This window comes from Perna viridis, chromosome 5, assembly GCF_037379345.1.
Source record: "Perna viridis isolate PV_CMFRI_1.1 ecotype Kerala chromosome 5, ASM3737934v1, whole genome shotgun sequence".
Taxonomy (NCBI): Eukaryota; Metazoa; Mollusca; class Bivalvia; order Mytilida; family Mytilidae; genus Perna; species Perna viridis.
Window position 1 is genome coordinate 6532896 of NC_142449.1, and position 12649 is coordinate 6545544.

The 12649-nt window shown below is 32.9% G+C and overlaps 1 protein-coding gene across 3 annotated transcripts in view; it reads left to right on the plus strand.

Moving 5' to 3' along the window:
• The window catches only part of LOC148615756 (engulfment and cell motility protein 2-like), a 37244-nt gene extending 25619 nt beyond the window's left edge, over window positions 1-11625 (plus strand). For all 3 annotated transcript variants that reach the window (XM_088582323.1, XM_088582322.1, XM_088582324.1), the window contains 8 exons: window positions 631-739; window positions 1546-1682; window positions 2084-2253; window positions 2869-2984; window positions 3286-3390; window positions 6531-6607; window positions 8057-8191; window positions 10802-11625. In XM_088582323.1, the coding sequence (XP_088438449.1) occupies window positions 631-739; window positions 1546-1682; window positions 2084-2253; window positions 2869-2984; window positions 3286-3390; window positions 6531-6607; window positions 8057-8191; window positions 10802-10957 (1005 nt within the window). In that variant the 3' untranslated portion in view covers window positions 10958-11625. The remainder of the gene's footprint in view (window positions 1-630; window positions 740-1545; window positions 1683-2083; window positions 2254-2868; window positions 2985-3285; window positions 3391-6530; window positions 6608-8056; window positions 8192-10801) is intronic.
• Window positions 11626-12649: the final 1024 nt, after the last annotated feature.

A 12649-nucleotide genomic window follows, 5' to 3' on the forward strand; every position in this document is an offset into this window, starting at 1 on the left:
AAATTAACCCTTATTATGCTGAACTAGGAAATATATGGTCTGGGGTTAATTTCATGATTTTTGGGGTTCTGGCAATGTTATTTTTAGCTTAGGAAAGTAGTATTTTTTTACATCTTCAAGCAAATTGAATGTGCTTGGCCACAAAAAGTTTTTTTTAGGGGAAGGGTTTCACCTTGAACCTGACAAAGAATGATGTCTCTCACTCTCTTACTATGTCAACCCATTGAATTCACCAATTCCTGTCTTTGGCCAAACTGGCAAAAATCTTATAAAAATCCTCCTTTTTTCCAACCTGAATGACCCTTCTACGGACCCTTGACCTTCCACTTATGATTGAAGTGCACAATATTTGCCTTCAATGGCTTTTACAGGGTGCAAACTTTGGTAAAAATGACTTTTGGATCCTGTCTAACCCATGTTGAGCCAAAAATGTTGCCAAAAAAAATGACCATTATTTGGTGACCCACCCACCACCACCTTTTCAAACTTATCTTTAGTTTAAAAGTGACAACCAGCCTCAGTACCATGAATTTATCAGGTTAAAACTTGATATTTAATGAGACCATATACATGTATTTGATTTATTTACTTATTTATACATGTAATGTATTTGTGAGTATTTGATTTTAGGTAGTGTTAGAGAATTCTTGCCGAGAGGACAGGCATGACTGTCCATTCATTCGCTCCAGTATAATGCTAACAAGAGGCCTATGTGATATACTGAAGATTGGAGAACCACGTAAGAATAAAAAACAAATGACTGGCACCTCAAAACTTGTTATTTTCCATAACGGTACTGGTTTTGTTCTACCAATATGAGATTTTCTCACTGAACACCTATATCAAATAGTAGTAAATTGCACAAATGATAATTAACTCAAATGAATAAAGCTACTTATGGATGCTAAAATGCTTATATCTCAAAGAACCACACTGACCCTTCAATTTTTTCTTCTTATATTGTTCTAGCACAAAAGATCTGAATAGGTTTCACAACCCTTTGAAGTCCTTGTTGAACAGCCTTATTAGTAATTGTCTAATATGTTTTCTTAATTTTATAAGTGAAGCAAAAATGTTGGGAAAATGTCCATGAGACTACATGAGACAAGCAAGTTTTCTTCATGGTACTTCAGTCTCCAAAATTGATACCAGCCCGACAGGCATGATTGGTCAAAATTCTGGTGGGCTTGCTGATATTGGCTAACATGCCAATCATTGCTATATAAGTTCATTAAACTTCTTTAGCTCAGGCTTGTTGTCAGAAATTTATATGGCAAAGACTGGTATTTCCAGAAGTGTTGTCCGTATTTTCTACAAATTTTGACTGCAAATTGTGAGTCTCTTCATAGTATTGTCTGTACTTATAAAAAAAACCCAACAAAATTCAGGATTTTTTCAATCATTATAAAATATGACCAAAAGTATGTTTTGTCATACTGTAACATAACCAGGTCTCTATATAAGATTGAAGATATGAGCACAAATTTAAAAACTTGTCTGTAGTAGAATGTTCTCATTTGTTTAACCGTAACTTTCATTTCACAGCTTCTGATGATGGTAAAACCTATTACCCAATGTTCTTCAATGATGATAAACCTTTTGAGAAACTGTTCTGTATCTGTATACAATTACTGAACAAAACATGGAGAGAAATGAGAGCATCACAGGAGGATTTTCCTAAAGTAAGTCACTATCCTGCATCATTTGTATAACTTCAATGTTTTATACTGCAAACTATGATGTATTTGTAGCTATAATCACTATGAACATGTAATACAAATATACAGAACTGCCGATACTAGAATTTTTACCACATAATTCTGCTTTTTACAAGTTGAAAATTTCACAATTTTATTGTAACAATGGATGATTCTATTTTTTGTGTAATGGAATTTTCACCATTTGTAATACACCATTAATACACATAAGTAGGAATATCTCTGAATTTTTAGGGTATTAATGTGTGTTTTTATTATGTTGATAACTGTAATATATGTAGTGTTTATGTTTGTAGAAATGTTTGACCACTTATCTTTAAATGTGACTTTTTTTCTAAACAGAAGGTATTTTTTATCTTTATAAGGTATTGGGTGTTGTAAAAGAACAAATAACAAGAGCTTTACAAGTTCTTCCTCGATCACTAGAAGTGTTCAAAAACCGCCTACAACAGCTGACATACCAGGATATTCTAAAATTATGGGAACAGGACAGACAAACCAAGGAGGAGTGGGAATCTCAGGCTAAACCTATTATGTAAGTAAGGTTTGATGGATTGAAATCTCAGGCTATATCTTTAAGCTTGGTGTGGAGCATAACTTTATATGTAGGTGTAGATGGGTGGGCATGTTAAAATTTGAAATCTGAAACTTTACATATTTTGTGGGTACAGGGGGGGTGGGCAAGTTGAAATTTGAAATCTCAAGCTTTACATATTTTGTGGGTACAGGGGGGTGGGCAAGTTGAAATTTGAAATGTCAGGTTACATCTATTATATGTATATATAGAAGGTTTGAAGGGTTAAATATAAGGATCATAGTGTGGACTGTTGTGAAGGCATAGCAGATCAATTCTGTTTATAAATAATAGATTAAGTCTCATGACATGTTGATGGATTTAAATGTGTTTCTATTATTCATAGATACCCATTCTCATGATTTGTTTGAATTTTATTCCTAAGTGGATATCAGATTTTTTAATTTTCATCAGGAAGTAATTTTATAATTCATAGAGAATATGAATTTTTGGTTCCATCTGATTACAAACACTGTGAAACTTAGTTTCCCATAAATATTTATAGTAGTGAAAACCAAGATCATGACTTAACCTTATCTAACCAAATGAATTTATTCAATTTTCATCTCCTTGAAGTGATCTCCGACAGCATATAACTCCAGACATGATAAACTTGATCAAACAACAGCGACTCAACTATCTAATGGAAGGCACTAAGTTCACCAAATATAATTACAGAGGCAAAGTTAAAGGTGAGCATATAAAATTCATGATCTTAGGATATCTATGATGAACTGATTTGTATTTGTATTAAAAATATTTTTGAAAATCATTAAAAAAAAAATAGAGATATTTCCCATCTTATTACTATGTATTCAACTTCCCATTTTACAGACCTGTGATGTGTTATCTGCATGATAAAATCCTTTTCATTGGTCTGTCTATCATTTATTCAAGTATATTGATATTAACCATGTACTGGTACTCAAATATAGTTGTGTATTGCATTTTTCTTTCCATCAGACTAATTTTTAAACTCACTGCTTTTTACAGATTACAAGTTTTGGTATTGGAGACTAGCACCAAATCAGAAGTCCCTCCTCTTTGCTGACTGCTCTGAGAATGATGAAGTCATGTTGGAAGATCTGAACAAGAAATGTGAGTTTTATCCTCACCTTTGTTGTAGATTATTTCATGATTTTCATTATTTATAGTGCCAACAGTTAACTCTGCTGACCAAAAAACTGCAGATAAAAATGATATAATATTACCGTATTTTCCAGACTATAAGTCAATATTTTTTTTCAGCTAAGTGTCAACCTTGACTTATCGTCCCCTTCGACTTATCTAAGGATTTTTCAAGAAAAATGTTCATCAGCAATGCATTTCATTAGATTTGTTTAGTTCACTTTTGATTGCTTTAATTCAAAATTTTTGGTAAACTGCAATTAACGAAAGCTGTCAAACAGTCAAACCGGTGATTGAATTCAAATATTATTGATCATTGCCGCTATCCTTTATGAATGATAACGATGATGTTAATAAAACTCTGAAACATTGAAACCGTTAAAATATAAATAAACTCTAGAAGATATGTTAACAAAACTCTTTTTATAACTTAGAAAACATTATCAAGTGTTTTGGAGTTATTGGTCCTTTAATATGCAAATTTATACCCATTTATGGTATGTCATAACACATTTGCACGTGGTTCAAATTATAATTAGTTAAGGTGTTATCTAAATGGCTAATTGCAACCAAATTTGCAGGTAACAATTATTTTTATTGTATTTCGTAATACCAGGTATTATTGTTTACTAATTATCGCTCGTAATATTGACCGATTCATCAAACAAATTTACCGCTTATTTCACACATGGCTGCCTGCGTTCGACATGTTTACAATTTTCTACTCCTGATGATTTATGGCTTCAGAGCCATTGACCTGCCATTCAATAAAAATTTATTGAACTTGCGGATAAAATACACTTTAACAGAAACACAGATTTTTATTTAATTCAGAAATCTTGTACTTAGTAACATCGCTGGAATAATATGCTGTTGAAAACAAACCGCTCAACTGGGACCTCCGCTGACACATACGATATAAATGCACATGTCTGACCCTCGACTTATCTGCCGAATTCGACTTATCTATGTTTTTCCATTGATTTTGGTCAAAATTAGGCAATTTGACTTATACTCCACATCGACTTATAATCCAGAAAATACTGTATGCCTCAATCTCCTGACTTCCTTGGTTGGTACATTGAACCAAAAATAAAGTGGGACATGATATTACATGTATCTTGGTTGTGCATTTGTTATGGTAATCAGTTGGAAGTGTCAATGTTATACTTGTCAAGTTAAGTTAGGATGTGATATTTATAAAAAATGGCATGTAGTGCACCATCATCCAAGCTTTGCACATGCCTTAAAGTGTCTGATAAGGGTATAAAAGTTTTTTCTGATTGTTTTGCTGATATATGATTACAAGACTGTTGTGAAGTGATAATCTGTAGCTATTGATAATTACTGAATATTACATGTCAAAATCTGTATCACATGTGGTATCAACCTGAGACTCCTATATCACCTCAAGGGACACCGGCCCCCAAGATGATATAGGGGGAGGATTGATATTACATATGATGCAGATTTTGAGATGTCGTGTTCATTATATCATATTTTGATAATATTTTAAGTATGGTCTGTTAAGGGGGCGATATAGGGTATGCAATATAGGTCTAGGAGTGTGATATAAGGTATGCAATACAGGGACTTGATTTATGTATCAAGTGATCACAATAGAGCACAGGAACTTCATATATGTATTAAGTGCTTCTAGTATTGCTAAACGCCATGATATCAATATCAAGTACTCTTAGTAGTGTATATGGTCTTGATATCTGTATCAAGTGCTCCTAGAAGTGCACAGGGCCTTAATATACATGTATTTGTATCAAGCACTCCTAGAGGAGCACAGGGTCTTGATGTCTGTATGAAAATACTCATAGTAGTGCTCACGACCTTGATTTCAATGTCAGTACTCTTAGTAGTGCACAGGACCTTGATATCAGTGTCAAGTGTTCCTAGTAGTGTGCATTGTCTCTATATCAGTGTCAAATACTCCTGGTAGTGCACAGGACCTTGATTTCAGTGTCAGTACTCTTAGTAGTTCACATTGCCTTGATATCAGTGTCAGTACTCTTAGTAGTTCACATTGCATTGATATCAGTGTCAGTACTCTTAGTAGTGCACAGAACCTTGATTTCAGTGTCAGTACTCTTAGTAGTTCACATTGCCTTGATATCAGTGTCAGTACTCTTAGTAGTGCACAGGACCTTGATTTCAGTGTCAGTACTCTTAGTAGTTCACATTGCCTTGATATCAGTGTCAAGTGTTCCTAGTAGTGTGCATTGTCTCAATATTAGTGTCAAGTACTCCTGGTAATGCGCAGGAATTTAATATCAGTTCCAGTATTCTTAGTGGTACATCTTGTTATCTGTTTCAAGTGTGATTAGGCTCATATTGCGACACGAACAAAAATCTAATTACTCATCACTTCGATAGTTTAAATGGGAAATACCTGACACATCAACATATGATGAAGCAGCACAATCTTTGATATACTAAAATTTAGTAATACTGAGTATTTTTTAATGAAGTATGATGTCATTGTTGAAAAATACAACTTGTATGAAGGCTTTACCCAGTATTTCTACATGTCATGCTGAATATACATACAGGCTGTAGTTTTTAAGGTAGATCATACCTAATATTTCTAGTAGATAAATTTTCCTAGTTTTTCTCAAAGATGACTGGTAATAAACATGCTTTAAATTTTAATGTAAAAAACATAGGTCACCACACTCACCATACTTGATTTTTAGATAAATTAAGCCTTATTAAAGCCAACTTTTTACTACATCTTATATGGCAAAAAAAATATTGTTTTTAAATAATGATAGAATTTATTTAGTATTGCACCCTATCAAATTTATTTCATATTGTTTCACTAAATGCATGGGGAATCTATGGCTTTATAGTGGTCATAGTAATCTTAGATACTTACAGATGTGCCTTAAAAAATGGCAAAAATGTACATGTAAATATTGCAAGGCTGTATTAAACACATTGTAATCGTATATGAAGATTATAATTGCAGGATAAATATGCATTTAGATGGTTTGGTTTTTGTTGTAACATGTAGCCTGGATATTTACCTTAAAAAAAATTGTTTTTAATGTTCATCCTCACACACATCAAAGACTTCAGGATTTTTTTTTCCTTTTCAGTACCAATCAATGAAATAAAAAGCATTGTGACAGGAAAAGATTGTCCTCATGCAACAACAAAAAGAGACAAAAAAGGGGTTTGTAGAATTATATGTAATATCCTTAGAACAATAAATTTACATAAAAAATACACTAAGTAGTGTTGAAGCATTTATTTTCTCAAGCATTGCTCATTATTGCATTTGTTTGAAATGCCATGAATATTTTCCTTTTATTATATAAATTGTGGTGAAATATCAGTATTTCCTAATGTGATAAATTTCATTTTTCACATGGAAAAATAACTGCTTACATTTTTCACTTATTGGATAATGCTGTCATTGTATTTCATTTCTTTTTTTATATCAATGCTGTTTGAAGAAATTCATATGTATTTGTAATAATCAGATTATTGCTTAAAATAACAAAAAAATCATTGTTGGAATCTATATTATAAACAAGATATATAACCAGTCTTGCTTAGGATACTTAAAGACTTTACCTAACAGGTTAAACTTGTTAAATCTTGGCATTCTTAATCACTTGTGATCACATTATTATTAACTCTACATTTAGCTATTCTGTATTAGAAGATTAATTATCGCTATTTTTGTTTAAATCCCTTTGATCTTGCTATACGATAATTTTTAAGCTCATGCCAGTTGAATGAGAATGAAAATTATCGCTAGTTTCTATGTCTTCACGTGACATACAAGCAACAGCGTAGGAATATTTGATGACCCAAATACCATCTGTTTGTTTACTGCGTATGAAATGATGGCTAATTTGTGGCAATATTTTCTAGTCTACAATGGAAAATGATTAAATACAGTAACTTACTTGATTAGAATGAATAAATCCCAAAATTATTTAACAAATTTCAAAACAGCGATAAACAGATTATTAAATATTTCTTCAACTCGCAGGAGTTTCTCATGCTCATCTCGTCTCGCGGTATAGCCGCTCAATGAGATAAGCATGAGAAACTCCCTCTCATTGAAAAAATATTAAATAATCTAATATTCTACACATACTCTGGCAAGAACCAAGATCACTATAATTGTAAAATATTCTACACATACTCTGGCAAGAACCAAGATCACTATAATTGTAAAATATTCTACACTTACTCGACAAGAACCAAGATCACTATAATTGTAAAATATTCTACACTTACTCTGACAAGAACCAAGATCACTATAATTGTAAAATATTCTACACTTACTCTGGCAAGAACCAAGATCACTATAATTGTAAAATAGTCTACATTTACAAAAACAAATACATTTAGCAGTTGATTTAGTTTATCAAAGCATTCCCCTATTTACATCTAACAGTATTAAGCCTCATTTAAATACTGTATTTTTTATATTTTGTTCTGTCAGCTCCTTGTGTTGTTTTGTTTTCATGATCATTGTATGGTGACATTAAGTTACAATGTATTATGTAAAGACACTCGGGAAGATAGTAATTTCCTTCATGGAATCAGTAACAATCAGTAGTAACAGCCAGATTACAAATTGACCGGCTATTTATCTTTTTTTCAGCAATGTAATCTTTACTTTGCCTTAACACCCCAACCAACCTCAGGAGAAAACCCAGAGAGTTACTGTTTTGTTGCTAAAGATGAAACAGAATTTGACATGTGGTGTGATGGAATGAATGTCTTACTTGGAAATGAGGTATTCTTTCTTCTGTTACTAGTATAGTCCTAACCATAATGGGGTCATACAAGTCCAATGTCTTACTTGGAAATGAGGTATTCTATCTTCTGTTACTAGTATAGTCCTAACCATAATGGGGTCATACACGTCTAATGTCTTACTTCGAAATGAGGTATTCTATCATCTGTTACTAGTATAGTCCTAACCATAATGGGGTCATACACGTCTAATGTCTTACTTGGAAATGAGGTATTCTATCTTCTGTTACTAGTATAGTTCTAACCATAATGGGGTCATACACATCCAATGTCTTACTTGGAAATGAGGTATTCTATCTTCTGTTACTAGTATAGTCCTAACCATAATGGGGTCATACAAGTCCAATGTCTTACTTGGAAATGAGGTATTCTTTCTTCTGTTACTAGTATAGTCCTAACCATAATGGGGTCATACACGTCTAATGTCTTACTTGGAAATGAGGTATTCTATCTTCTGTTACTAGTATAGTCCTAACCATAATGGGGTCATACACGTCTAATGTCTTACTTGGAAATGAGGTATTCTATCTTCTGTTACTAGTATAGTCCTAACCATAATGGGGTCATACACGTCTAATGTCTTACTTGGAAATGAGGTATTCTATCTTCTGTTACTAGTATAGTTCTAACCATAATGGGGTCATACACATCCAATGTCTTACTTGGAAATGAGGTATTCTATCTTCTGTTACTAGTATAGTCCTAACCATAATGGGGTCATACAAGTCCAATGTCTTACTTCGAAATGAGGTATTCTTTCTTCTGTTACTAGTATAGTCCTAACCATAATGGGGTCATACACGTCTAATGTCTTACTTGGAAATGAGGTATTCTATCTTCTGTTACTAGTATAGTCCTAACCATAATGGGGTCATACACATCCAATGTCTTACTTGGAAATGAGGTATTCTATCTTCTGTTACTAGTATAGTCCTAACCATAATGGGGTCATACAAGTCCAATGTCTTACTTGGAAATGCAATAATGACTTCGGGGACATGTAGGTTTGATGTTTTGATGGCTTTTATATTAAAACTTCTTAATTATGATTGTTGTTTTTTTTTAAGTCTTATTTTGCATCCTAAGATTTCATACATCTGATAGATTTACTTGCGGGCAATTTCATACCCCACCACTATTATGAGTTTAGTGTCCATCCCTCTTTCTGTCTATCCCTGATAGTTTAGGGATGATAAATTTCGTATTGAGTATCATAAACTACAGATCAAGTTTGAATTTTTTTTTTGATTGGATAATTTGCAGGTTTTGGCCATTTCAAATTATTTTTAACCACAAAAATATTTTGATGAATTAGAGTTATCATTCTTAAAATATTAAAGAATTTGGTCTTTTGTTCTGATGTGACGATTTGTGATTGATTGATTGATTGTTGGAATTTTATGCCCAAGCAGCAATATTTCAGCTATATTCAGGCAATGAACATGAAATGGATGATAATATGAACTTGAAATGATGATGAAATGAAAAAAGGGATTGGACACAAGGATAATAGGGTTGACAAATTTTGATTGCCACTATGAAAAGGGAAGGATGGATATGTTTGAGCAATTTAGCCTTCTGTAGCGGAGTGCAAAGGTTCCTACTCTTATTGAATACCACAGCAGGGTTCTTTAACATGCAAGGAATATGGCATCTTTCTTAACATGGTGCACCACTATAGTTTGTGGTCAGGTTTTCCATTGTAGCCTGATAACTCCAGCATGTAACACACCAGGGGTACCCCATTCCACCACCTGGGGCACACAATCCAGTTGCTCTGTGGGCAGATCGCCCTAGCCCCCGGCTAGGGATCTGAGTACTATTTAGTCACCTTTTACGACAAGCTTAGCGCTGCTGCAGACTTTTTCTTTAGATACCTGGACCTGCACAGGGCGACGATATGTGATTAAGCATATGTTCATTAAATACAACACAATATGGCAGGGTATTGTTTAATGTCCCATAAGATGCCCTAATTTTCTATTGTTCTTAATACCTGATATTTTCTATCCCAGGCCACTACTGTGATACTGAAAAAATATTGGCAATGCATCAATTCAACTTTATCATCGCAGATAACAGAAAAGCAAGTTTTGAATGTCTGAAGAGAAGATAATACACCTCACCATAGCAGGCACACTGTAATATTTTCTGTTGGACTTCAAAAGTGCTGTTATTTTTTTATTTGTCAGGCATCTGATATCAATATTTGATTGAGGAATCAAGGGAAGCAAGGTTATAGCAGTAATCAAAAGAATGTAATTCAGGGAGAAAGACCAGACATGGAAAACAGACATACAGAACAAAGTAACTAAAATCATACATACAAAGTGACAAAAGTAAATGAGCAACTCGGACTCCACTAAAAATTGGGAGCATGAACCAAAGACATTGATTGAGCATGGACCAGGTGCACCGGTAGGGTAAGCGTCCTCTGCTTTTTTAGAAACACCCACCGAGGTTGCTCATAAGAAATTCCATGGTCCATGGTAGACAAAAGAGGAAAGGAAAAGTATGACATGTTAAACAAATCAGTTTGAATCTGTTGATAAAATGAATATTAGTTACCTTGATGAGTTTTGTGTTACAGATGGACAGTAGTCAGAAGAACAAAGATCTAGAACTATTACTTAACATGGAAACCAAGATACATCTGTTAGATATAGAAGGAATAACCATCCCTACTGATCCACCACCAATACCTCCAGAACCAAACAACTTTGATTTTGTTTACACTAACTTTTGAGAGTTAATATCTATGCATTTTAAACAGTTGGACCATTAGGATTAATATTGATCCTAACCTGGAATAATATTTAATATGCTGTTAATTTTGTGCAATACCATTTACTAGTATTTTTTAGTATTTGGGTGTTGTGTCACATACTGCTGATATTAAGTTCTGAATACTATTTGACATTTTAAACAAAAATTTTGTACTTCTGAATTTAATAACATCAAGAAATACAAATATAAAGTAATGTTTGAATTCAATGAAGGTAAAACACATGGATGACAGTAAGGTTCTATTTTCTACATAATTGATATACCGAAGTTTTATTGTGTATTATGAGAATCTTGAATTAGGAAGATATGTTGACTTATTTAATCTTATTGAACAAGGCTTACCAAGTCAGTTGTACATCAGTGGTGCTTGAATTCTTGTATTTAAACACATGTACATGATTGCATGTAATTATTTTGACTTTTACATTTTGTATACATTTACAATGTATTTGTTATGATTGAAAATGACTGTAAGCCTTGTGAAAAGTTCTTTCCCTTGATTGATGAATGAAACATGTAGGGACCAATGTGCTTTTTCTATTATTTGTTCACCAGATCATAACTTTTCATTTATATTTCTTATTTGTACGTACATGTATGTTTTACATAAATTATTTGAAAATGAAATATTGCTTTTTGTTTTGAATATTTTACAGAATCTATTGGGAATAAAGAAACATCTTTTATGAAGCCCTGCTCTAATCTCAAAGTGTCTGGTGCATACTTTAATCTGTTGTCCAACATTCAATCCTTCTGCAACAATCAGTTTTTCTTGATTTATAGTAACTTATTTGGTATATGATTATATTATACTGTGATACAGTCCATTTTCTCATTTTGTTTAGCTCCATTGATTTTTTGATATTACAAGCAGGAGCCTTGCAAGTTGTGTTTTTCTAAACATGTGAAGTTTTGTGGTAGTATCGTGAAGCTAAGGTGTATTTCCATTTATGTTTAATGAAATCATTAATCCTAACATATTTCATAGATTAACCTTGACTTTTTTCCTTATCAGTTAATTGTTGGTATAGAATCATCATTGGGATTTTTTCAATTGATTTTATTATCATATTTCTGTGTCAAAGTCTACATCCAAAATAAGATGACATGGGGATACCCATCTCTCACTAAGTAGGTTTAACAAAATAAGATGACATGGGGGTACCCATCCCTCATTAAGTAGGTTTAACAAAAATAAACTATTTCATTTCTTCACAAAAACTGGCACTAAAAGACAAAAACATGCACTTGTTCGTTTGGCTACAGCATATATAATGGGAAGTAAATAATAGATTTGTTTTTTAAGTAAGGTCTTACATATGAAACTGTTCATGCATATTGTATAATAGGGACATCCTATGAATAAAGATGCTCTGAAACATGCATTACTCAAAATCGTTCCGTTTGTAGTGTCATATTTCAGAAATAATGTTTGTAGTTAGGAAGTGAATGTTTGAATGCAGAAGCACAGTGGTGTTATAGGAAGTTTTGCATAGTTTCCTTTGGTCAAGAAAATAAGGGGTATAACAACACAGCTGAATCAAGTACAAATAGCTGTGTCCCTCACAAACATCACATTGAAGGTATGTACTTAGTACAGGTTGAGGATACTTGAGTTTGTCGTGTGGCTAAATAACTTTTGAAAATAAGA